General features: G+C 38.8%; 1 protein-coding gene across 8 annotated transcripts in view; it reads right to left on the reverse strand.

Annotated features, from left to right (window-relative positions):
• PDE8A (phosphodiesterase 8A) overlaps nucleotides 1-27,117 on the reverse strand; it is a 131,473-nt gene that overhangs the window by 12,572 nt on the left and 91,784 nt on the right. For all 8 annotated transcript variants that reach the window (XM_074836978.1, XM_074836975.1, XM_074836972.1 and 5 more), the window contains 15 exons: nucleotides 27,032-27,088; nucleotides 24,416-24,606; nucleotides 23,198-23,254; nucleotides 21,052-21,109; nucleotides 19,479-19,567; nucleotides 19,170-19,248; nucleotides 17,463-17,600; nucleotides 12,006-12,094; nucleotides 10,679-10,730; nucleotides 10,536-10,578; nucleotides 9,536-9,613; nucleotides 8,213-8,283; nucleotides 7,402-7,566; nucleotides 3,204-3,252; nucleotides 2,320-2,455 (listed from right to left, as the gene is read on the reverse strand). In XM_074836978.1, the coding sequence (XP_074693079.1) occupies nucleotides 2,320-2,455; nucleotides 3,204-3,252; nucleotides 7,402-7,566; nucleotides 8,213-8,283; nucleotides 9,536-9,613; nucleotides 10,536-10,578; nucleotides 10,679-10,730; nucleotides 12,006-12,094; nucleotides 17,463-17,600; nucleotides 19,170-19,248; nucleotides 19,479-19,567; nucleotides 21,052-21,109; nucleotides 23,198-23,254; nucleotides 24,416-24,606; nucleotides 27,032-27,058 (1,322 nt within the window). In that variant the 5' untranslated portion in view covers nucleotides 27,059-27,088. The remainder of the gene's footprint in view (nucleotides 1-2,319; nucleotides 2,456-3,203; nucleotides 3,253-7,401; nucleotides 7,567-8,212; nucleotides 8,284-9,535; nucleotides 9,614-10,535; nucleotides 10,579-10,678; nucleotides 10,731-12,005; nucleotides 12,095-17,462; nucleotides 17,601-19,169; nucleotides 19,249-19,478; nucleotides 19,568-21,051; nucleotides 21,110-23,197; nucleotides 23,255-24,415; nucleotides 24,607-27,031; nucleotides 27,089-27,117) is intronic.

Consider the following 27,117-nt stretch of genomic DNA (forward strand, 5'->3'; position numbering starts at 1 on the left):
TAGCTTATTTACAGTTAGATGAAGTGTATCTTTACTATACAATGCTAAAATCACTATTTTTTCTGCACTGCAGATCTGGTCCATTTCTTTTACGCCCACCCTTGCAGGCTTCCATTGCTCACTGACTCTGCACACAATAGAGGATGAGGCATGGAAGTATTCTGGAAGCAAATAACCAGGCCAGAATAATGCAATTTCTAGAAGACTGTAAGGGCCAGATGAACCTTCAGGCTAACCCAGTCGGAGACCTGTCTCCAAAAATAGCCAACATCACTGTATTCCAGTACTCTTGCTTCTCCCAGGCCAACTGCCCAATTTAAACCTAGATGACTGGCAGATGAATGAAGATCAGAACAGCAGTACAGAATATTTCTAATCTGAAAACTGTGAAAGTGCAATATATTTAATCGACCAAATGGAAAAAAAATTAATCAGGTTTTAGTCCACTGGCTTTTTTATCAAACCCAGTTAATATCGCTGTTTTCTTGTCCAATACATTTTTTGCTTAAGAACAGGTATAGTGGTAAATATTTTCAAATGTGGATTCTTAAAAATAGATCTTAAACCCTTATTTTGGCATCTCACTTCGTTGCTTGATTCCAGATGCATCAAGCACTCTGATTTTTAGCTGCACCTGACAGGTGAGGTGAGGTCATTTAGAGTTGATGAGGTCATTTAGAGTTGGATGTACATCTTTTGGCAAAAACACTCAAAACACTCAACACTATTTGTCATATACTAGTATCATAATATACTAAAGTTAAATCCCTCTTAATCCCCCTCACATAGCACTGTCAGACAAAGGTCTCACCAGGTTTCTGTGTCAGTGAACTCTAATGCACTAAAGCTCAGATTTAATGAATTATCTTGGCTTTACTACCATATGTCTGCTTGGACTAATAACGTATTCCTACTTGTGATTCATTGAAGATCACTTTAATTCTCTTAATAAATGAATTGCCTTTATTTAAACACAGCAGGAAGCAATCATAATTATAGTATCTTTAATAAGAGGACAGGCAACAAAGTACTTCCTTTGTCCCTCTGTGGTCTCTCCAAATCAGTAAGAACAGAGAAACCTATCTGGTGATCTCATGCATGCTGGCTATCTGGTGATCTCATACATGTTAGTTGGGATAATTAATTTTTAAGTTACTGCACTGTGCGTATTAAATGTTGTAAATCACACGCACTGACTACATTTTGACTTTTTAATTACTGTATCTATAGCACTTCATTAGAAACGGAAATGTAGCAAAGCAAAATAAAACCCCTAAAGTAACGGGATGCAAATTTCTTCACTTACAATAAAACCACTTTAAAGAATAAAAAACTTGGGTTTTTTTCCACTTTTTGGCTCAAAAAAACAGTCTAAAAATGCATATATGTTAACTAAATACCTGATATCTTTCTTAGACATTGTTTTTGAATACCTTCCAAAGCTCTTACGGATCTGGGATTTTGACAAGGGTTTAAGATAGTCAATTCATTGCAGGATCTAGACTCCAGATTAGTGTCTCATAGAAGCTTTAAGCTAAGAGAAGCATGATACATGAAACTAGACCCAAAGGAGAATTTTTTGATAGGCATCAAAAAAATAAAAGCCAGGATTTAAACAGATCAATTGACAGTCTTAGTGGGAGTATTTGCTATTAATGAAGTACAGTCTATCAAAATTGCTGATCTGCTTTTGAAAACTTTTGTGATGGAAATTGCTATGCCCTACTTTTTATCAGTAAATATTCTTTAGTTAATCTTACACATAAAATGTAGTCTGCCAAGATTCTAGAATAAAGATGTTCCTCTAATCCCAGACAAAGGCAATGGGAATTCTGCTGAAAAGCTGTATCTGAATTGTTTAGGAATAAAAATAACCCAATTACATGGAGAGAAAATAAAACATGATCTGTATCAACTGATCAAATAAAGACCAGCATGTTGATTCTGTGTGCAGTTGGCCATAATTTGAATTTGAATCCCCACAAGACAACAATTGGATTTGTAGAACTTTTTTATTATTGAGAACAGAAAAGGCTTTTAAAATGATGATGTCTTGTTATTATACCATATCAAAGGTATATAAATCTTCACTTACATCTACTGGGAATCTGCAGGAAATAGTGTATGATGAAACAGAAGATTTTTAATGGGTTCATACACAACAGGAAATGACAATGAGAAAATTTCAAACATTTGACTTTGAAAATAAAACTAATTCCATTTTAAAAGCACAGGTAGAGAAATTAAAGAGGTGATTACAGGATGACATTTAAGTCAGTTTTCAGCAACTTCAATTTATGAGCTCTTGAGTTTACTGACCTTTTATGGGTGGCAGCCTCAAGTTCAAAGATATCAAAATCCCAGTGTTCTTCATTTTCCATTGCCTGCGTTATCTGTGGGGGTATGTCATTGAGGGAGATTGGAGAGATCAAACTGCCAGCGACCTGATGAGTCTCTGTTGAGGAATATATTTGCAGATCACTGTTAATAGCCCCGAGATACACTTTTACTCAATGTACACGTTTTCTTTCCTGTAGTAACACCTAGCAACTCTCGTTTCTATAAAGCTCAGTAGTGCTGCAGAACAATGCTTATATATTAAAATAAACCAAAACCAAACAATGCTTATAAAAAAGAACATTTCATCATATTTCCCGTTTCTTAAATTTCTTAACATGTTTTAATAAGTTTGGACTTCCAAAAAGAACATTGAATGACTCGAGCGTGTCCAGAGAAGGGCAACGAAGCTGGTGCAGGGTCTGGAGCACAGGTCTGATGGGGAGCGGCTGAGGGAACTGGGGGGGTTTAGTGTGGAGAAGAGGAGGCTGAGGGGAGACCTCATCGCCCTCTACAACTACCTGAAAGGAGGGTGCAGAGAGCTGGGGATGAGTCTCTTTAATGAAGTCACAAGCGACAGGACAAGAGGGAATGGCCTCAAGTTGTGCCAGGGAAGGTTTAGACTGGATATTAGGAAGTATTTCTTTCCAGAAGGGGTTGTTGGGCGTTGGAATGGGCTGCCCAGGGCAGTGGTGGAGTCCCCATCCCTGGAGGGGTTTAACAATCGGTTTGACATAGTGCTGAGGGATCTGGTGTAGTTGGGAATGGTCAGTGTTAGGTTAATGGTTGGACTAGATGATCTTCAAGGTCTTTTCCAACCTAGATGATTCTGTGAATATCTCAGTAACTGCCAAATTAAAACTTACGTTTTGCTGACAATATGTATTCATTCCCTGATAATCTTCGTAAACCATCCTGTTCAATAAAAGTTGAGAGTTAATTGCAGGGTATTGTACAAAAGGTCTATAAAATGATGACACCAAATAGTAGCACAATGACTTCAGAGAAGCCTGACTGCAACCTGTCACAACAGTGTGTACCCTACTGTGTACTGTTAAGATTTGTCTGTTCTACATATAGTTCATAATGGATGAGAAACTGCAAGATATGGGATAAAGTACAAACTCGATAGGTAAAACCTCAAATTTCTCAGGTGCAGACAGAGGTCTGGAATTACAGCCTCACATCTGCCTTTGTCTGGACAACACATGTATGTTCTGGATATGTGTCACAAACCAGACATGGTATGTCCACATACTTCCCATCAACAAACAGGTGGGTGGTGAGAGGGAATGGATAGAGACACACTTCTGCTCTCCTCCCTCTGGTATTGGCAGATCAGGTCGCCTCAGCAGCGTAAGAATCTTGTGATTTGTTGCTGGGATTGCAGAGCAACAAGTTACTCTGAAGCTTCTTTATTCTCCAATTCAGTGCCTCCTAGGCTTAATTCTGGCATGATGCCTAGATGTGCAAACTGAGACGAAGGATTAAAACTAACAGAATGATATATTTAATATTTACTTTTCAGCTCATAATTCAAAATACTGTGGCCCAAATCCTGCTTGCTCTTTTGATATATACAGCTGTTAGTTACTGCACATTAATGTTGCTGTAGTTTAGGACCAGCTGCAACTAAGCACCACGTGGCCACTCACTCACTCCTTCTCCCAGTGGGATGGGGAGGAGAAAATATAACAAAAGGCCCACGGGTCAAGACAAGGACAGGGAGGGATCACTCACCAATTATGGTCATAAAACAGACTGGACTTGGAGAAAAAATCAATTTCATTTCTTATGAATCAAATCAGAGTAGGATAATGAGAAATAACCCCAAATCTTAAAACACCTTCGCCCACCACTCCTTTCTTCCCAGGCTTGACTTTATTCCTGATTTCTCCACCTCCTCCCCTGCTGCAGTGCAGGGGGACAGGGAATGGGGGTTGTGGTCAGTTCATCACACGTTGTCTCTGCCGCTCCTTCCTCCTCAGGGGAGGACTCCTCACACTCTTCCCCTGCTCCAGTGTGGGGTCTCTCTACAGGAGACAGTCCTCCACGAACTTCTCAATGTGAGTCCTTCCCACGGGCTGCAGCTCTTCATGAACTGCTCCAGCGTGGGTCCCTGACATGGGCTACAGTCCTCCCAGCAACAGACTGCTCCAGCGTGGGCTTCCCTCAGAGTTCTGGCCTTCTTCGGGTGCATCCACCTGCTCCGGCGTGGGGTCCTCCACGGCCTGCAGGTTGGCATCTGCTCCACCGTGGACCCCCATGGGCTGCAGGGGACAGCCTGCCCCCTCCCCACGGGCTGCAGGGGAGTCTCTGCTCCAGCGCACCTCCCCTCCCTCCTTCGCTGACCTTGGTGTCTGCATAGGTGTTACTCTCACATCCCACTCTTCTCTCTGCTGCACGTTTTTTTTTCCTTCTTAAATATGTTATCACAGAGGTGCTACCACCATCACTGATTGGCTTGGCCTTGGTGTTCCAGTTTTGGCTAGGATAGAGTTAGTTTTCTTCTGAGTAGCTGGTACAGTGCTGTGTTTTGGATTTAGTGGGAGAACAGTGTTGATAATACACTGATGTTTTAGTGGTTGTTAATTAGCACTTACCCTAAGTTAAGGATTTTTCAGTTTCCCATGCTCTGCCAGCAAGCAGGTGAACAAGAAGCTCTGAGGGAGCATGGCCAGGATAGCTGACCCACACTAGCCAAAGGGCTATTCCATATCATAGGACGTCATGCTCAGTATGTAAACTAGGGGGAGCTGGATGGGGGGCTGATCGCTGCTTGGCAATCAGTAAGCTGGTGGTGAGCAACTGCAGTGTACATCACTTGTCTTGTCTTGGAATTTATTTCTCTTTTTTATTATATTCCTTTTCATTACAATTATTATTATTATTGGGTTTATTTTATTTTAGTTATTAAACTGTTCTTATCTCAATCCACGAGTTTTACTTTTTCTTTTCAATTGTCCTCCCCATCCCACTGGGAGGGGTGAGGAGTGAGTGAGCAGCTGTGTGGTGCTTAGCTGCTGGCTAGGCCTAAACCATGACACTTGGCCAGAAGCAGGTCTGACTTGGAGTCAGGGAAGCTTCTAGCAGCTTCTCACAGGAGCCACCCTGGTAGCCCCTCCCCCACTATCAAAACCCCACCACACAAACCCAATACAAAAGTTTAGCTCATGATGTAAAGACACACTTATTAAAAAAAAAAAAATTCCGAACGCACCTTGCTAACAATGTTATGCACCCAAATAAAGCAGAAGTAAATGTGGATTCTATAGCTGAACACACAATGTCTGCACTTAAGAGAACTGTTATATCTCATTTTTATTTTCATATTTGTAAGTAAATTAGTCTGGGGTTTTGTGATTTAAAAGGAAAGGGAGTACTACTCTTGTAACTGGCTCAGTGACTCTTCAATAGCACTGCTATGACACAAATATTTAGGACACCAGATGCTGTCTATCATTTAGAATCAAAGATTAGTTTTATTAAGAGTTGAAATAGCAGGTGTAATTGTATCTGGCAAATCCATTTCTGAACTCCAAATGCCCTTCCCATCATGAATTCTGCTTGAGTTCAAAGCCAAACTATTACTTGTTCCCCTACTCAGACATAACTTCTGAACATGAAATGGAATAATAAAATTCAGTTTTCAACAGACCCTTCACTAGAAAAATATTTCTACCAGATCATTTTAAAACTCATACTATACCATATACCCTCATGCTTTGAAATGCATTTTCTCTGCGTTTCTATTGCTCCATAAAATAGCCTTTGTTTTATTTTTAGTAAGGATTTTGTATTTTGCAATATTGTTACCTACATGTTCTGGGACCATGGACTGAATACAGTCAGAATACAAATGTATGTAAGAATCAACAATCTACAAAAAGGAGAAAACAGTTGAGTTTATGGACTGTGTGTATTCAGCAGGAGAAAAGATTCACTTTGAGACTCTAATGATTATATGTATCAATATTCTTCTTATATTTTTATAGTTAAGGTAACAATATATTTTGTCTACTGAATTCGTAAATTCAACCCTATATGAACCATTCAGGTTGTCTCCTGGAATTCTTGAAGTCTCTCATATATTTCTCCTGATTAGATTGGTGTGGTACTTATTTATAACATGTAAACGGTTTCAAGATTGAAAGATACTGCAAAGGCATATTGATAGGTACAGCATGAAATGATAACAGCACAGACACATCTCTGAAAAGCTACATCTTATGAGCTTTTTTGCATCCAACACATTGTCAAATGTTTTCCTGAGGTGGCCTTTTATATGCAACCTACGGACTAATGGGAACATATATCCTTAAGGCACAGGTAACATTCATCCAAGTTCATCTAGTTATTATCAGGAGGGTCAGACTCCAGGCTCTGAAGGTTTGGGTTCAATTCTTGCTTTGCTATGTGCCCTTTCTTCAACTTTGGGTACAACGCTTCTTTTTCCAGTGCCCCCGTTCCTCTTTTCCTAATGTAACAACATAATACATGCCTTCTTCAGGCCTTTTCTTGCCTTATTTATTTAAACTATGAGTTCTGTGGAGCATGATTGTGTTGTAATATGTGAACATTCATGTTTCTAGCTCAAGGCACTCTGATCTTTCTGTGAGACTCTATGAATACAAATATAATCCAAGAAATAGCAACAAAAATATGTATTTTGCATTCTTTTGAAGACACATTCTTTCTATACACTGAAAAGCCCCCCAAACATGCCATTCTAATCCTAATTAATGAATACAGGTGTCTAGCTATCTTTCTTTCTTCCTCTTCCATCTATACATTTCTAAAATGAATCACATTGAAGAAAGAATTGGTTTTCTTTTCCATTTCTAGCAAAACTAATGCTTCAAAGGGACGAGTCAATTTCCTTCCCATTTTCAGAGCTACATTATTAATGTAGGGGGAAAAAAATCCCCAAGAAGAGGCGTGCAGTTTTTCCTGAAAATTTGGCATTCTAGAGGCAAAGCACATGCCAGATGATAAAGACTGAGTGACTGGGAAAATCAGACAGTGGAACATTAATCAGTAGCAGTTGTGGCAGTATATACTTACTGTCATTAACCCTCCAACGAGGTCACTTGTATGTGGATCCTCATCTTTTGTCCCCAGTTGTGGAGAGTACAATTCAGTGGTTCTTAAAATCTCCAAAACCCGATCTAAAGCTTCTGCAACTGGCATGGGACTGCTTTCTTGTGCAGCGTTGATGATGTTTATTACCTAGTTTAGCATTAGACATGTTTTGAATTTAGAAGTGATTTAAGAAAGAACAGAGACACTCATCAATTACTATCAAAAACTCATAGCAAATAAACAAGATGAACAACTTTAATCCACATGTGGGAGAATCAAAATGAAAGGGATGTTAATAAAACACTGATGTTTGCTACTGACTCTGGGAAAAAGATTGTGGCCTTAAAGACAGCAGTCTTATTAATGATTCTCCTGTTCAAGGTACAGCCTTGAAATGTCTCTAAATGCATTTAAGATAACCTTCTCCCATTTGACTCTCTCAGTGTATTACAGAGCTGATTTTTGCCAGATCCTTGAATGGTTTCAGAAAGCAGTTTACCATGCATAAGTAAGAAGGAGGAACTCTAATCCCTCCTTCACATAGGCAAAAGTCCTTAAAAAGGGTCATGTAATGGCTGGCCACATGGAGAGCACCCTACTAAGCAGGTTTGGGAGAACTTTGTTCAGAGCATCTGGCCTTCTGGAGCTCCAACCGTGGGCAGGTGGAACAGGGAAGAAGTTGCACCAGAGGCCAGAGCTGCCTTGCTCCTCAGTCTGGATGCTGTACTGGAACTTTCTGCCCCTGTATTCCAGTACAGCACAACTGACAACAGCTACTGACAGTGCATATTACCTTGGTGATGGGTGCTTCAATAGTCATGGAATGTATCCTGGCCATAGAAGAGTGCCGCCTTTGTGAGCTGCCTGTGTGGAAAACAAAGCAGAATTTATATTCTGATTTCAGCGACAAGGCAGGACAGGAGGATTCAGTCAAGAAATCTTGATTCATTTTTTGAACTGCTTACCCTGCTGTGCCCTTAGAGACAATCTATTGAAGAATGCATACACATGCTTGTTATGCCAGGGACACACAAGTGCAAAGAGATGCTTGCTGAACCACTGATATCCCTGATTAGAGATAAGTAGCTGTAACAGCCTGGCAAAATCATGGCTTTGTTTTTTTTTGTTTTAACTAATTAAAATATTCAGTTAAAAACGTAGTTAAAAGACTACACAGATGTGTGTGTGTATAAACTGGCAGGCACAGGTAGGTAACTATTGCACTTAGGTTATTATAGGATATATCTACTTTTGTGGCCTGATGCAATATGACAAGTCATAATGAGTCAGCTTCCAAGCTGAGGTAAATCAGTGAAGCTCCTCTGAAGTGAAGATAGCCACATCAAATTAAAACAGCAAAGGTTCTGGCCTATTATTCAACGGAAATTGAAAAACAAATGTTTTATATCAGTTTGCAATTTTGGTGCTGTAGAGAAAAGTCCAAGATGGGATTTTTCTGGATAATTATGTTGTGCTACCTATAAAATGCAGACACATCTCTGTTACTCTTTGTGCTGAGCAGCTCTTAAGAAGAAGAATCAATGCTATTTTTGCTATACTGGAGCATGATTGTAGTCTCACTGCCACAGACCTACTTCATGTTTCACTAGCGTATGCTGCCTAGACTGTAATGATGTATGCTTTAACAAAATCATGTAAGCATCAGCAACAGTTTTGAATATGTGACTCATCTACCAAGTTTGGGGTGATCTAATGGAGCAAAATACAACACAATGAAAAGAAAACAAAATTTGTAAAAAATTTATCTTCATATTTTTATCAAGAGAAGATGTAAGAAATGTAATAATTGGTTAGGTTTAGAGTTTGCCATTTGTACTTGAAAGTAGCTGTGTTCAATCTCATGAGGTTTTCAACGCAGGATGATAGACGATAGCCCTCCATTCTCCACTGGTTCAAAAAAAGACTCAGAGTAGTTCAAAAGAAGAAAATAGGGCTATTTGACAAATGTAAAGTTGTTCATGAATTGATGACTTGCTATTTTATTTGTGTATGTGTATATATACACACACATACTTACCTATATTTGTATGTGTATGTATGCACATAAAAATCTAAATATACACAGAAATCAGAAAAATGTACTTATTTAACATACCATCACTTCCTCGTGATGTTGTGGATCTGACATCTAGTGATCCTTTCCTTCTGTCTTTGTGTCTGCAAGTCTGAATATCTGTGGAGAAAATTATATTGTACAATGACATTAAGTTCTTCCTAAGATGTATGTTAAAGGCACTGAAATTCAGAGAAAGCCTGATAGCAGTTGAGGGACATTTACTACAATGCTTCAGCAGATGAGAGCCAACGAAGGCTTCTTTTTAAACTCTTGCCCAGTAACACTGTCGTGAACCAGTCATGCTCTCTGGCAGAGTATGCCTAAGTGTTTTTGCAGAGGGGATCTAACAGTGTGGAGGGTAAAGTTCCTCTCTTGATACAGTGACACAATTGTAGTTGTGAATACAACTTGTGCAACACACCTGAGTTCACCCAAGTGACAACTGCCACAAAGAACTGGTAGACCAAAGTAGATTACACCCTAGCAAACTAGGCAATGTATCCTGTGCTACCAAGGCTACAATTAACAAGTACCTGCAGCATGGATGCCAAGGATGTCTTCACCAAAGTGTTGGTATGTGGGATGAGGGTGAATAGTAGTGTTGGTCACCCACATGCAAATACCCCACAATACAGTTAAAAGCAATGCAAGCATACATGCCCCTAGCTATACAACCACCACAAAAATCATGATGACTAGACAGCATCCTTCTTATTTCCAGTTTTGTCACAGGGATCCACTACCCACAACTGAAATGTGACACTGAATACAGCAATACCACAATACCAACTTAGGGCTCTATTAGTACATTTTCAAGGGTGGGTTGCTTTATATCACTTCTAAAATAAATGAGGCAGGTAGAGAGGACTTGTATTTATTTTCCTGCTTTTTGAGCTGGATTCCCAGCTTATTGCTAGCTAAACAGTACTATTCAGACTGTCCTGTGCAACTCTGGTTTTCAGTCAGATCACTAACAACAGGCTTTATTTTTTCCCCAGGTACGTTCTCCACTTATTAAGACAGAAGAGATGTGTCATACCTGTCTGAGACTCAGCCTGAACACGTTCACATGTCTTCTCCGCCTACAATTTAGTATGAGAAATCCAGTTAGTCAGAACTTTCCCATTATTTTGTAATATTTAGGGCTCAAACTAAAGCAAGCACAGCACTATTTTCACTTACCTTATTGTTGTCATTGCACAGTCTACTAATTGACACATAGTGTCTAATCTTTCTGTAGGCAAAAAACAGTGTGTTAATTCCCATCCAAACCTCAGCTCTAATTCAGTGCTGATACACAAAACGGGTAAGAGCAACAAATTAATGTAAGACAAATCCTGTTCTGTCAGAAAGGCTCAGCTGAGAATGGAAAAAACCCCACAGTTCTGCACATGATGGGGAATACAAAATGGAAGCATCTTTTGCAAAGATTGTATCCTCCTCTTTGTCTCTGCTCCCCCAGCTTCTTCTGGGCTACTGTAGGATGTTTCAGGTATGATACAAATGCGAAACATGCAACAGTGCATTCCAACAATCAAACCCTTCTATAGGATTTAGGGATACAGCAATCAAACTGAAAACTACACCATTGAATACCAGGAAACTTTCTAAGCCAGCTTCAAATGGGCTCAGATTGTTCCATAAGTAGCAATGTATGTAATACATCTTGGTCTTACAAGTTTGGCATCTTAAGCTGAAAATATGTTTTCACTCTATTGACGGAGAGTAGAGAACATGAATTATTTCCAGGGATGAAATCAACCCAAAACACTTTTTTTAGGAATAACTGCATGAAGAAGCTGCATTTGGCCTTTCCTTCATGAAGACACACCTTTCTAAATGATTGTTTCAGCCAAGTCTGGAAGATAATGTGCCATGCTTTTAATTAATGTTTGTGTTGCCTTAGAGGGCTTTGAAACTACTACTGCATGCAATCTGATCCACTTTCTTTCCCAAAATAGTACAGAAAGACTCATCATAAATGTACTAATAACTAACGTATACCTGTGTGCTCCAAATGCTCTATTTGGGGACCAAGTGGAAGTTGCATAAAAATCAAGACATGCTTGAATTTTGACCAGAATCAAAACACACAGTGACCTCATGACATAAAGACACTCGGCAACAGCCATGAGTAGGTGAGCATGGAGGGACATAGTACAGGTGCACAGTGGAACAGGACATAGGTCCTGGTGGTCCCAACACAACGCACAGAAAGAGAAGAGGGTGCCCTTGCACTTCAGGGAGTATTAGAAGAGGAAGAGTCATAAGTGAGCACACCTGGATCTTTAGCTCCTTTTTGGGGAGAATTAGGAGAATTTCACTTTCCCTGCACATAGCACATAAAGTTGATTTTGCTCCAAGGAATTAAATGCAGAGGTCCGAGGCTCCCTTCCTTGCGTAAGTTTCCTTTATACCCAGTAACAGGATAATTGTCTGCTGAAAGCAACTGAACTCTAAATTGAGACTTGATTCAGACTTAAATCATGGTTTTAGCTTTCATACTTACCCTCCCTGTCCAACAACAGGTAGTATCTTCACATTTTGTTGTATGCTATCTCCATTTTTCTTTTTCGCATAGTACATTCCTTGCCATTCCTGAAAAAGGAATTCAAGTGGAAGGAAGTTCAGATAAAACAGGAAGAGAAGCTGTAGCTTCATACCTTTTTTTCATTGAAAGCTGTATTACAACACAAATCCTGTCAGAACTGGTTAAACTGTACTTACCCTCAAGTTTCTCCCCTGTAACTAACTTGTAGGTCATTGTGTTGCTTCCAGAACTTCCAGAGGGGCAGCCTATGAGTGCCCTGATGGCAACAGCCGAACCTCAGGTGCTGTGGGAATCAGAACCATGTATTCTCTTCCCAGTCCTACCTCAATAGTGTTGGGGGTCACTGGGGGGGAGACCTGTCAAAGACCCCCACAAGAGCGAGAGCTTGGACCAGCCCCTGCCTGGAAAAAAGAGTCCCCCAGAGGCTCCAGAGCACCTGTAGGCTCTAACAGCGCAGGGCACCCCCCTGCCCTGCCCCAGGACCATGAACCACACAGCTGGGACTGCTCTGCTGACCTGCCTGACTTTTTCCTTGACTGTGTTGACTCCTCCCAGGACAGGAAGGTCTGTGAGAAACCATTATGCCAACTGTCCGCCTTCACTTCTGGACTGCACTGTCTCTCCTGCAGAGTTGGGAAGTCTTATCACTGGTTAACATTAAATATATCTGTGACTAAAAGTGCTCTGGTATCCTAGCACATTTACTTTCCACATTGTCAGTTCAGTCTCAAAAAGCAGCAGAGATTTATCCTGGCTTTTTTAAATCAAGAGAGAGCCTAGTAGAATAGCTATTGGACTCTCACCTCCCATCTGCTGACCTTCCCTCTAAAAGCACTCTGGTTTCAAGATCACATTTAAGTAGAAAATTTTTGATGTATCAGATTGTCACTGCCAGTATCGTTGGTTTTTGATAAAATTCATAAATGTTAAAAATAAAGACAGGGTGGAAAGGAATTTTGATTTTGCAGTGAGAAGTCTTTTTTTTTTCCTCTGGAAATGAGACATTTCTTTCTAGTGCAGAGCCTCATTTTCTCTTTCAATGAGACTGGGGAAATGTCCCTCATCCCTTGTTTAAGACACGCTTTTAAACAAAATACTGTTAAAACAATCACTCTTGTTATGCAGAGATTTTAAATCCAGAAGGCACCACCCTGGTCTAACACCCAGCCCCAAATCACCTCCCTGCAGAGGAGCCCACAGCCATGCTGTGAAGTAGGAGATCTCCCATGATGACGCACACAGACATGGCTAAACATGGCTTCAACACACACTGGGGCATGGCCCCTTCCCTCTTGCTCCCTCCCAATTTCCTCACCACACTGCTGCTGCTGCTTCTCAAACTGTGCTACAAATACCACAGCAAAAACATACACCACAACACTGACAGACCTCCCTGGGTCTCCCCTTGCATGTGGTGCCTGGACTAGAGTTGCCCCCTCACAGGCCTATTTAGGAAAATTCGGGGAAAGCAAAATTTGGGAACCCTGGGCCTCCCCCTTCATTTCTGGCAGCAGCAACAGAGCTCAGTAACCTTCCAACAGAGCTAGTTTTTTGTAACCTGGCAGCTGACAAGATTTAAAATCTTGCCTACACATTTCCATCCCTATAACAGTTGATGGTGGTCTTTTTTAATAGATGCATATTTTGAGCTGGGCATCTAATAAATACCAAGTGATTAATAAATAATTGATTCCATATTGCATATTCACTTAATACAAACTACCCATGCCCGTTGCTGTCTTTCTGTTGAGTTCAATAGACTGTAGATCAGATCTTACAAATGTATGTGAAAATACCTTCATGAGGCACACAATACATATTTATTTATGTCAGACTGACAGATCTCGGTCAGGCAGGCCAGAGCACAGGTACAGAGAGAACAGTTTTGCATTTATGTTGATGGAGCCAGCAAATAAAGACTCCAGCACGCAGAGAGCTGTATGGTGACAGGCTGTGCAGAAGAAATATATGAAAGACTTTTCTGAGGATCTGTTGGAGAAAAGAACTGTGCAAAACAAATCCTGAAGTGAGCATAGTATCTTCTCCTGTGAGCTGCATGAGGAATACAAATGAAGATAAAGCAAACATCACAGAATTCAATGCTCTCATAATTAAAAGTATGCGTATCAATAAGTTTCCTGACAACCAGGATGAGGCAGAGATGAGTAATCGATCTCTAACCCAGGTAATAAACCCAGAATATGCAAAAAAAGGGTGAAGTCATAAGGTACAGATTGGATAATTCCCGCATTGGAAGTGCATCCTTTTCAAGACAGATTATTCACTAACGTGTTCTTCTTAGTCAACAGATCGATTTTTCAACTTGTGAATTTCTAAAACCTGTGAAACTGTGGCAGGAAATGTGTGAGGGAGAAGGTCAGCAGAATTCTGAGAAATAGGAGATCCAATCCAAACTCCTACTGGTAGGTGAAGTTCTCCCAGGGACATTACTTAAACATATTTTAAGCACAGCATATGCTCTCTCACAGAATCTCTGTCAGCCATCCAACAGAGAAGAGCTGCTTCCCAAGACATGCTGTCAGTCAAGCTCATCGTTATGTCTACATTACAGTCACACAAGTACAGTGATCAGTCACTTCTGCACGGCCTAGCGTGCTGGGATTGAATGCAAAGTAAAAACCATACATAATAAAAAAAAATTGTTTTATCCTCTATAGAGTAAATGAACACTGAGGTTTCAAACTTCTTTGAGAAGGCCATGGCATGCACCTATCCACTAAGCACTTATACATGCATAGTAAGTAATTCCCCAGTTCAGCCTTCCTTTTAAACTAGGACTTCTTGCACTAAACAGCAAAGTTCAGCAAGCTACTAGTAGAAAACAGAGCAAACCATAATAAACACAAGATGTCATGAAAACAATCTCGGAGAAAGCAAGGCTGAGTTAGGAAGGAATTACCATAGACCCTTCTCATAGAGCATGATCACTCTCTCACCCCCTCTGTAAAGATAGCTATCTTGCAAATCATTCCTAAGGAGTGAGAGGAATTACATGTCTTGTCTGATTTATTGATAGCTATCCATCTCACTACAGAAAAAGCAAAACTAAGATAAAGAGCTTTGTGTCAAACTGCAGAGATCAGAGGCATCAAGAATTGTAGTCAGAATTGCACACTTCATCTTAATGGATGTAATTTGAATCATGAAACAGAAGAATGAAGAAAGTACAACTTGTTTTTTAACTCCCCAAGTACAGATGGGTGAAAATGCTTTTCAATAACGCTGCCTTCTTGCAAATTACAGCCAGCTGTAGTAACAAAAAATGAACTTTCAGAGATTTTTTTTTTTTGCTAACAGAAACAACACCCTGACCCAAGAATCTCTATGTACCGTGCAATTAACAATTTTTGTGTATAATGCCTATGAACTTTTGTTTGGATATACCAAACTTGCTCACAGTGCAAGAGGGGAAATGATGCAGGAGTTCATCTTCCTAAATTCCATTTAAAGACTACAGGTAGATTTTATACAGCTTACATTTTTCTAAAGATCAGAAAATCTTGCTTTTCTTTCTTATGTTACCGTGTTTGTTCAAAACACAAAAGCCAAACCTGTTGACAGAATATCACGGTAGTAGACAGTTGGCTTTTTTGGTATGCTATAACCTAAAGTAGCCAATATACAACCTCTTGTAATGGGAAGCAGTATTTTAAATTTAGGATATTAAAAAATCACAATCCTGAAAACAACATCCAGACCATGTCAGAATGATCCAGACACAAGTTAGGCACCTCTGAAAATGCTGTAACATCTTGACACAAATTATTTCAAACTAAAGCACTTTCAAAAGGCTGCACTATTTCAAAGGTTGCTCTGCACAGTCAACCTCTACTTGCAATTAATTTTTCAATTAGTATGTAAATGTATGGCTAAATAGATTGCATACTATAAAATGTAGCAAAGGGAAATAAAAAAAACACGTAAACAGAATATATCCACCTAAACCAGTTTAAGCTGTTTCAGATAGACAGGTTAAAATGAGTAGTATTTCATTAGCCCTCACAGTTGGAAGTCCTAGAGCCAGGAGTAAAAGAAGTGCAAGGGAAGAGATGGATTAGGGTTAGATTTCTATCATTCATAGAGTAAAATGTATTTCTGTTATTAAAGACATTTTTATCAGCACACTAAAATATTAAAAATTTCATCCCTTCATATCTTGAGAATTGATGTTGTAGATTTAAAGCCTGACATGTCTAATGTATTTGAATTATAACTTAATAAATACTCCCTCCTAACATCAGTTTTGTATTACACGTTTACTGAAATAATTTTGGTCAGGCGACAGAGGTGTGAAGCACCATAACCCAAGCTATTGTCTATTGCTAGGATCTCTTCCAAAAGGCCAATACATGTAGAAATGAGTGACATATTCTTGTTGAAATGCACATGCAATCTGCACCCAGCTGGAGTGCAGCCTTTGTTGATGAATGCTTGTGTCCGTACCCTGATTTACAGAGTATGACTCATCACAACTTTGCATCGGTGCTTTTGCATCACTGCCTGGATACACAGAGTGCCATGATTCATTTTAGCATCTCCCTGCTCTGTGTCAATAACATGCTGCTTCCCCGCGGACAGTCAGTAATGACCCAACTAGCTATCCTGACTCAGGTCTGAGCATGGGCCATGACACATCTACAAACACACCGATTCCCAAATCTCTTTGTGTAACCTCCATGATCTTCTTCCTGTAAGGTACTATGACAAATTCAATGACATCAGAAGCATTTACATCTCATTGTCAAAATGCAAACGAAAGCTCCTAGATGGATCCTCACACTACAGCCACAACAGTCCCAAAGGAACATCATGGAGCCTCCAGGCTCCATGTCTCTTTGTAACCACCTCCCTTGAAGCCAGTTGTGCTTCCTCATGCACTTTGTCTTGGTGCAACAAACATTTCTAATGGAAATCCATTAGACAGCTCCCATGTTATTAGAGAATAAAAGATATTGGCAGCTGGCACTGCCTATCACTCTCAAGTGATATAGCAAATGTATCTTCTGATATTTTTACATCCCAAAGTTGCAAATCAGCTTCCACATCTCATGATTCAATGCTTCAACATGGTTCTTTTCTCATTTACATCACACTGGATAACATGTGCATCCATTCCATTTCTCTTAGGTATTCCCAGACCTTTTGCTACATACAGTATATATTACAAAGACACAGAGCAAGTCACTTATTTTCATAAAACATGGACCTCTTTCAAGCGAGAGAAGAGAAAGGAGCCCTTAAAAAATGAGCATTTTTTACTTTCTCTTCTTGTTTGAGTAAGAAAGGTGCAAATGCTACGTGTCTGTGAAGCTGGAAGTTACATCATGTGTCATTACTGGACAGTAACAAATTTTACAGGTAGCAAATGATAAGTGATACAATGCCATTACTCACCTTTCCTATCTTTATGCAGGAATTAATAGTATCTAGGAAATCAGCTTTTTTTTCATTTATAGGCACTTCTGTTAATTCCTTTCCTAATAGTTCACCTATTTGATAGCCCATCATTGTTTCAAAAGCAGGATTGACGTACTGTGAAATAAAAACAAACAAAAACCCATTCAACAGAATACTTAGAGCACAACAGAATCCCTTTTTTTTCTATTTGCTAAACCAAGGGATCTCTTTCCCAGCCTGAAATAAACCTCTGTATGTACTGGTTCTGAGAGAGAAGCCTATATTTTCTTATTTGTAAATCAAACCAGGAATGTCCATGCTAGAAGAACCGTGCAGACTGCGTGCAGGTGAGCGAAGAGAGGGAAATGATGGAAACAGCTGGGTACTGCATATCCACAGAGTTTAGACAGACAACATGAGTTCCTGAAAAATGAGCTCTGTCAGTTCTCAAACCCATAAACCTCAAACCTACCTCAGTGTTCCTAAAAATCACAAATTAGGTGGTGGGATACCATAGGAATGTTATCTATTGACAAATTCATCATCTTATTGTGTGTAAGGGCAAACCATCACTATTCCCCTGTCCAGGCAAAGCCCAGCCAAGTAGATTGGAAGAAGTGGAATCTAGTAAAGCAACTTTCTCTCTGAACTGAATGTTGCATTTCGCTGCAATTTTGCGACCCTTGCCCAACAAAACTGAAGACTGGTACCCATAGCCTACACCTTCATGACTCTCTCACTAGCCAACTTACAGACACAGGTCCTGTCATAACAGCACCTGAACACCTCACAACTTACAATATTTCAATATGAGGGAAATGAAAAGGGTGCCACTGGATGCTCTCTGTTCCTAAAGGTTCCTTCCAAAAGGTTACCCCCCTGTGTGAGAAAACCCTGCCTGCTGGAGCCCCAGAACTCTTGCACATGTCAGTTCTTTCATATTCTGGGACTGTCAGCAGAAGGACATTTGGTCTAAAAACACATATTTAAGACTTCAGGATGTGTTCTCTTATTTTTGTAAAAGGGATGAAGGTGGCACATACTTCAATGAAATTGCCACTGTCAAGATTTAGGTCAAGAGGGTACAATTTATATGCATGTTATAACTCCCAGAGGCTTAGACTCAAGCTCTTTACTGATAATAAAATCACTCCTCACAGCCTTCACAGGTAGGGATGGAACTAACTCTCTTATAATGACGATGTTTCTCAGGACTGCAAACCTAAGCACAATTTCTTTTCCCTTTTTTAAAGAAACTGTTAAGACAGGATTACATTCAAAAACAGTTGGCCCAAGAATTCTGATGCATCAAACAGCATTAGATTTAAGGAAAAAAAAAGTGTACTACCTTTATTTAAATAGAACATCAAATTAACATACAATATTTTTTGAAAAGAATGCATATAAGCCTGTGGCTGCATTCATTCATGATATAAAACAAACATTACAAAAAATAAAAACAAGAGAGTAAATCCTTACTCATTCAGAAACAACAATCTCCCTTAAAATTGACTTGATTTATGCAAGATATTTTAAATGGAGAAAATTTTACTCTACAGCTAAACTCACTCCAATCTTTTTAGAACCATTAAGTTAGGTTAGATTCTTGTACTGTAAGAAAGAGTAAATGTAACCATGGATGAAATAAAATACACTCAGTCCACAGATCAATTTTCTGTACCTATAAAAGTAACTGGAACAAACCTGTATTACATGGTCTTCACTTGTGATTTCAATGGCTTCTTGACTTTTCTCTAATGCTGTAAACAATGAATTACACGCCCTGGAGACAAAAAAGAAGGCATCTGATTAAATTTAATCCGCGTAATTCTTACTGCATATGACAATATGTATTGCAACTCCATACTGAATAATGTTGTACTTTAATGATTAACATATTCTCTCCAGCTAAATGATATTCTATAATTAACTACAGTACAGTAAAACAAATACTCTTTTAAGGATGTGGCTGAATCGGTATACTTTTGTTGACAATGTTTTTGGTAAAATTACCTTAGTTTGAATTGTGCCTGCACCTCTCCAAATTCCAGCTGAATCAACTCATTGTAACAGGCCATTATATTAGAATTTTCTACATATCTCTGCAAATAAAAATTAGAAATATTTCATTAATACACATTTCCATACTCAAGGGTATGAAGCTCTGTTTTCTTTTGCTTGATAAAGAACTAAAAAGGAGTAGATATGCCAAAAATGAACATGCTGTAACACAAGCGACATGAAAAGATTATTTTTTGGGACCAGTAAAATTCTTCAGGTTACTCCATTTCGAAAAGGTGACAGATCCTCATGGCAATGAGGTTCAACCAATCTGTTTATTCTCTGATTGTCAGCATGATCAATATATAAAATGATCTACTTCTAATGAAGTTATATGCTTTCATGCTATGTATGTTAAATAAGAGTGAAAAAACAGTGTGTCTCAAGTAATCAAAATCTGAGATTATTATGAGTTTCCAATTGCTAATACCCCAAACTGTATATGTAGAAGAAAGCAAAACTTCCTGACAAATATACCTGTCATTGGATACAATTATTCATTCTGGGGCTTGTATAACAATGACCTCAGTATCTTTGATGTTTTTTTAAAACATCTCATATTTACCAGGTATGAGCCTGAATGTTAAATCTTTGTTCATGCTAAACTGCCACAGACATTGATAGTTTTGGAGGGAAGATTGATTGTCAAAGGTAAGTCACCACATCAAGGCTGCTAAAGCAAATTCTCTTTGCTTTGCCATTAGTCCCATCTTCAAGGATCTGATCCATAAATAATTCAGAACCTGTGTCGGATTACTTATGTGCCCACTAAAATGACTCTGTACATATAAGTACAGTTATTTTCAGGCTAGCATTTCCTTTATTAGGACCTTAATACAAATAAGAAAATAGGTGCAAATAGATTGTGATGGGATAGCAAAAAATCTGGTGAGGGTGCAAACAAATACTCTGAATCACATTATAAATCATGCACATTTTTGTTCCATTGTCAGATGAACGCAATGAGGAATCCACTCCACTGACGCACTAATAAGCCCCCTTCCTGCTTAATTGGAATAGTTGCCAAGGAACAGATTCAATGTAATACTTTCCAGGTGCCTCCAAACAATAGATAATAGCACTTGACAGTGTCTAAAGCCTGTTTACAGGTGTGAATTGGCATTTGATAGAAAAGATTTCCCACAGCACATTCTGTTGCTCATTGCAAGCTGCTCTCTGGCTCTGCTATAGTCACTAGAGTCAATTTTGCCAAAGTCAACCTTTCAAGCAGAGCATCATGTACTTACTCTGAAATAAATGTATAAAGTAGAAAAGTCTCAGCACTACTTCTTGTATTCCTGAGAATGTCCATTTACTTAGTCAGCATTATTCTAATTCTACTGGTGTACGGCCATTCAGAATTGGGATATATATATACATAAGGATGAGCAGCGAATGAGCAGCATGAACAAGATTTACAGGTTGGATTACTGACACAGTCACTGACAGCCAAACTTCTGGATAGTTTCTTGCATGACAATTTTGGAATGTCAGAGCAACCTACTAGAGTAGAAAACACACATACCCTTGTGAAGCCGGCAGAGATCAGGGGCAATATTGATGCCTCTTCACGATCAGCATGCCTTTTAAAGAAGGATGATAAAGTCAGAGATTATTTCTGTAATCAACTGAGGCCCAATTTCACAAGCCATTGATATACCTGTACCCCAGAAGTCACACTAAAGGCTAATATGGCTAGATCCTTACAAGATGAATAAAACATTTTTCTTGGTTTTTATAAACTTTCATCTGTGGCACAGATAAGCTCACAGGTAATGAGCTGCTTACATCACAAAAAACAAATGCTTCAAGAAAACAAATACATTAGCTAGATTGTTGGACTATTCCTTCTTTTTCAGTACTGGATTCTTTGTCGTTTATGCTGTCTCTAGTCAAAGATGCACTTGAAAGTCTACATGGCTGGAATCTGGAAGAAAGGCCATTATGTTAAGTTTCTGTAAATGAGCAGATGAAAGCTGGTCAAGTTTAGCAGATGGCACAATAGCTTTTATTTATGTGTGAAATTTTGAATCTTACGGCACCTCTTATTTTTGTTTATTGTGCACTTGTTTCTTATGCATGAAGAGAACGATGCCTACCAAAGTACAAGGTTTGCCCAAGATTAAGCAGAGAGAGAAGGGTAGCTGTCAGAAAAATCTCCCCATTCCTCAAGCCAGCTATCTGGTAATGCTGCCTCCCAGAAGCGCAAAGAAAGAGGACAGGCATTCAGCAGGGAAAAAAACAAAAACCAAATCAACAAACTGAACCGCAGGAAAATGAAGGAGAAGACCCTCCATATGCTATTGGCTAAATGTCAGACTTTTTCACAAATATGCTTTTTTCAGCACGAAAGGAAATGTGTGAAAGTTCTCTGTCCGTGAAATCCTAAATGGCGACTTGAGAATGCTTGTGTTTCGCACATGGGAACTTGACACAGTCAACTCAGTCCCCGTGGAAGGCAAACTCACTTCTGAAGTTTCCAGTAGCCAGGGATACTAGACATAGCTGAAAAGTTTGAGAACTCAAGCTTCCGCGATATTGTCACTGCAGGAGGCTACTATCTTGTCCCAACACACAACCTGAACATTTTGAAAAGACAAAACTGAATTGCAGGGAAAACCCCCTTTTGAGCAACTTCCTAATTGTGAGTCAGCAAGCCCAGCTTCCAAGCTCTCCTCACTTTTGAGAGGAACTGCTGGCTCACAGCACCACAGGTGTTTTTCTCTCTGATGTACATGAAGAAGCTCCTGAGTTACTGTTTGCTCTTTTGCTCCTTTTTTTCCTCTTTTGTACTAGTTTGATGAAAGACAATTGTGACTGTAGAAGCAATGGTTACCATAGTCAGAAGACTTCCTGGCATAAAAACATCAAAGATGATATTCACAATGGAATCCCTTGAAATGTTTAATTAGGGTCTCTTGTTCACTAGAGATGGTGGTGGAAAACAGGATTTTTAATGGGAAATTTCAACACCTCAGAACTGGTTTTCAGAATAAATGTTTTCTGAGAAATGGATATTCCCAAAATTGTACTTTGAGAAAATTATCTTCCATTTATTTAATTTCAGAATAAATATATTGCATTTTTGTCAATTTTACATTATTTTATGATATATAAGTAATGTTTTCAGAGGGAGGAGGAGGAGGAAAAAAGCATATGCACTGCTTTACTGAGATGTCATAATATAGTATATTTTATTTTAAAAACTTCTGTGGTCAGATGATACTTTAAACTGATCAAACTGTTCTACATCTTTTTTTGTAACTCAACAGATCTCCTGTTTGTGCTGAACTGAAAGACAGACCAAGAAAGGTTCAAAGTCCTATTTTAATTAATACTAAAATACAGATCTATGAGGCAGTTCCACAGTTCTATACATGATGTTGCAGAGGTTATTTGAAACATACTCCTAAAGCCCCCAGTGATCAGAAGAGGGGAAAAACCAAACCAAAACAAAAAAATCCAAAGTGAGACCTCTTCGGTAAAAACTAGAATTCAAAAATCCTGTCCCAGTCCTGTGGTCAAGGATGGTGAAAACTCTATATGGTATAACACATTATCACTAGCACAGCAAGACGTTCTAATTCAAGTTTCTAAATGTAGTATTTACTTTTAGAATGCTAAGATTTATGTTTTGTTGATCACATGAAAGTACAGATATGAGTATTTACCTTCGTACTACTCCAATAATGACTGTATTTTCTGAGGGTTTCGTTGTTCTGATAGACCTTTAAATAAAAAGCAAGGTCATTCAACATTTTTTTAAGCTCACATTTCAGAAAACATAACTTTACAGACTCTTCACACAGTACTTTTCTTTAAATGTCTCCTTTAAAGGGTTTAACAACAAAACAAAAATCAAATCCCGAGCCTGACAGACCACTAGGAAAGGAGAATAAATTTATCAGTGTCTGAGACTCCATGAAAAAAAGACACAGAGAATGTAGATAAACCTAAACCTCAAATACTCTCAGTGGGGGAACAGCAAAAATTTTCTCCCTTGAAACGGCATGTAATGGACTTGTTTGAAGGACTTGGCCTCACTCATTTAAGCAGCATTTTACTTCATTCTATGACAGAATGGTAAAAATGTAACAAGGGGAACAGTGCTGATACTAGTCTTTGCTTGACAAAGATTTTATCTACTTACTTTAGTTTAGTAAGGAGAAGAGCCTTTGTCCCAGTACGCTGAACCCACCACACTCACCCAGGGTACATAATCTGACCCTGCCACCCCCACCCCACAGGCTGTTATTTAGTCTAGACACATTCCCATGGGTATTTCACTGGAAAGTCACTGAAGCAAGGCAGCACTGCCTGTCAAGTCTCTGTGGAGAGACTCAGAAAGGCAAATCCTTTTCCCCTTTCTTCATACTTTACAGCAGTTTGTGAAAGTGTTTTTGGAATCAGTTTGCAACTTTGCTCTTCATAACAGATTTTCAGATGTTGTAGGTATGGAAATGTGCACACAAAACACTGCCTATTTGCATCTGGAGTTACTCAACAGCAAGTGACATTTCGAAAAATTCAGAGCACTAATGAAGTGAATGTATTCACCAAATTGCTTGGTGGCACATGCAATCTTTGCAGTTAATTTAATGTACAAACAAGAAACCAAGTATTTGAAAAAACCCCACCCAGTTCTATGGCAAGAAATTTGTACACTGTGGCTTCAAGCCAGATCAAACTTCAGATATCCTAGCACACAAACAAAAATCTCCAGCTATCAGATGTAAAGCACTGAGATAACATTATTTGATGCTGCCAGTGGACATCTGTCCAAAAAATATCAACATATGATAGATTTTATAAAAGGGTCATATAAAAGCAAAAAACTTTGATGATGTGTTAACTACATAGTTAAGCATTAATTACTGACATGGTCTTACCTGCATAATGCTTCTGCATCAAAGTATCTGGAATGTCTATGGTCAATAATGATAATGTCATGGTGTTTATCAAGAAAACATTCTAATGCAGACTCAGGTGTCCTGGCAATATTACATCGAAATCCGGCTTTCTCACATGCCCAGCAGAACCCGTTACTCTGGTTATCTTCTTTGGCAAACACTAAAAGTACCTGGGTTAAAGGCAGACAGTGAATGATTACAAACAAGTCTTACATATACAGTAGATTCTGTGACATTTGCCTGTTCTTAACATGTCTTTTAAAGTCACTTCTAAGGCTTAATCCATTGTTTTTAACAGAATTGCTTTCTACAGACTATTGCTTTTTATAATTGTCGGTATACAGAGGTATTTCAAGTGGATACAACAGTCTGCCAGAGCCATTTATATCCGTATGGGATGAACAAGTTTGGGAAGTGGTGATCTCGTCATTAGCTACAAAGACAGCTTAGGCAATCAGTTGAGCCTAGATGCCTACGTTTCAGACACTGTGCACAAAATAACACTGAGTCTACTTTTCTTCACTGAAACTGTCTGACATACAACCATTTCCTTGGGTTTTATTTTTCTTGCCAGGATCATATTCCAGAAAAAAAATGCCGTGGTTCACCTTGTGTGAATTAACATTTAACAGTGCTTCAATGGCACGATGAAAAATGTGCTTTCCTTAACATCTCATTCTACTTCCCCAAAGTACTGGAGGCAGCCCACTCTGCAGAGTTTCTGGAAACTACAGACAGGCCGGTCAAGATGAACTCAAGCAAGACTGAAACCATAAGCAGTACCTCTCTATATGGAGTATGTCCCCATGTGACTCCTATGCAAAGCTTGCCATGGGATTTATATCACAGAAGGAGGTTACCATGGTTGAAATCCAGAACTGGAATTCACATCTATAAGCCGTATTTGCTCTGTCCTAACCTGCTGTGTAATTGTGAATAATATTAATCTCTCTGAGCCTTTTTAAAATCAATACTATGCCTATATACTCAAAGTATGATAAGGACCAATTCCTTCTAAAATGTATTTCAAATTTTAGGATTGAATACGGTACAGAAAATAAACATAAAATCTGCTAAGGAAGACTCTCACTGATGTGACAGCTTTGCATCAGGATAATATTTTGTATATGAAAACTTCTTTTGCCTGAAAGAATACACAGAATGACAGACTACAGATCTGTGCTAGTGTTGATTTTGTGGATGACTCAGTATATGCAGCCTTTTGGGAAAGATGGATAACCAAACCAGCATTCGGTCTATTGTCCCAAGACACCAATCTTTCGGTAATTTAATCAAAACACACTTAGATATATACTTTGGTCAGACAATAATGTGGAGCATGTATAACTCCCACCACATCCCACTGCCGTTTATCTTCTGGGTGATTTTAGGAATTTCAGTGCTGGTTACACTTTGGACCAGGCTGGTGGAATGTCTACCAGTAAATCTTAACGTTTCCATGTAGTGCATATTTTTGTAAGAATAAAGGACTTTGTACTCATTTAGTTCAGATTCCTTTTATAGCAACCTGCAAAACTGTTTGCAAATCATGTCATAGTTTGGGTTATATTTAGTGAAGTTAATTTATAACACTCTTTAAAGAGTGGAAGAATGGTTTTCAGCAACAGCACAGCAAGTCAGCAGATGTGAGTTGCATGATTGACTCTGGCACATACGTGATGTTGTCTAACTTCTCCTTCCCTCATACCTGCTAGCTATATTACCAGGATAAATTGGTAGAAGTGATACAATAATTAATAACAATAAAGGAGGCAGAAATATTCAAGGAATGTTTCTGATTTATACTTGGGGAACAGCTGCATGAGGCTGTCCTAAGATCTGATGTTTGATATTATTACTGTCTGACAGGTTGGGAAGATGTTGAACTGCAGTTCTTGAAGACAGACATTTTCAAATTACCAGGTCCAGATTACTTTCACTCAGGAGTTTTGTAATTACTGACTGAGGAACATCTTGGATTATTAATGGTTCAGTATGCCTTGGGATACAGGGGAATTTTCAGAGGAAGTCCAAAGGAGTCACGTATCTGCAAACCTCACACCCATCCCAGATAAAGTAAGGGGACAACTGACATACAACCTTTATTAATAAAGAGATAAAAGAGAATTAATTAATGCCAGTCAACAATGAATAAAAAAAAAATACTTTGCCAAGCTCACTTCACACCTTTTGCCATGATATTGCAAGTTTGGTTGATGATAGTAATAATGCTGGTGTAATAGACCTGGACAGGACATTTGGCTTAGTATCATTTTAATAAGATTTTGATCAAGAATTGACTACCAGTAAAATCCAAAACAAGGCACACACTAAACTGATTACAAGATAACTGATAGCAAAAAGAACTACAGATAGCTCTATTTTCATGAGCTGAGAGATGGTTGGAGAAAAGAGTTAGGCAGGATTTTTAGGATATCACATAGAACGTCATGATAAAAATCTGTACGTGCACATTATCACTTGACAAAAATGCTCTGTGAACATCTCTATACCCAAGAAAATCTAGTCATAAATTTTAAGCTAACAATTGTGATGTTTTAGAAATTAAGACTTCAGTCTGAACTGTTGTATTACCTGAAGTTGATTTTGATGAAGTCTCATAGGGCCAAACTGCACATCTGTTACTGGTGCCTAGAAGAAATAAGAAGGGATCTTATTAA

This window comes from Strix aluco, chromosome 12, assembly GCF_031877795.1.
Source record: "Strix aluco isolate bStrAlu1 chromosome 12, bStrAlu1.hap1, whole genome shotgun sequence".
Classification (NCBI taxonomy): Eukaryota; Metazoa; Chordata; class Aves; order Strigiformes; family Strigidae; genus Strix; species Strix aluco.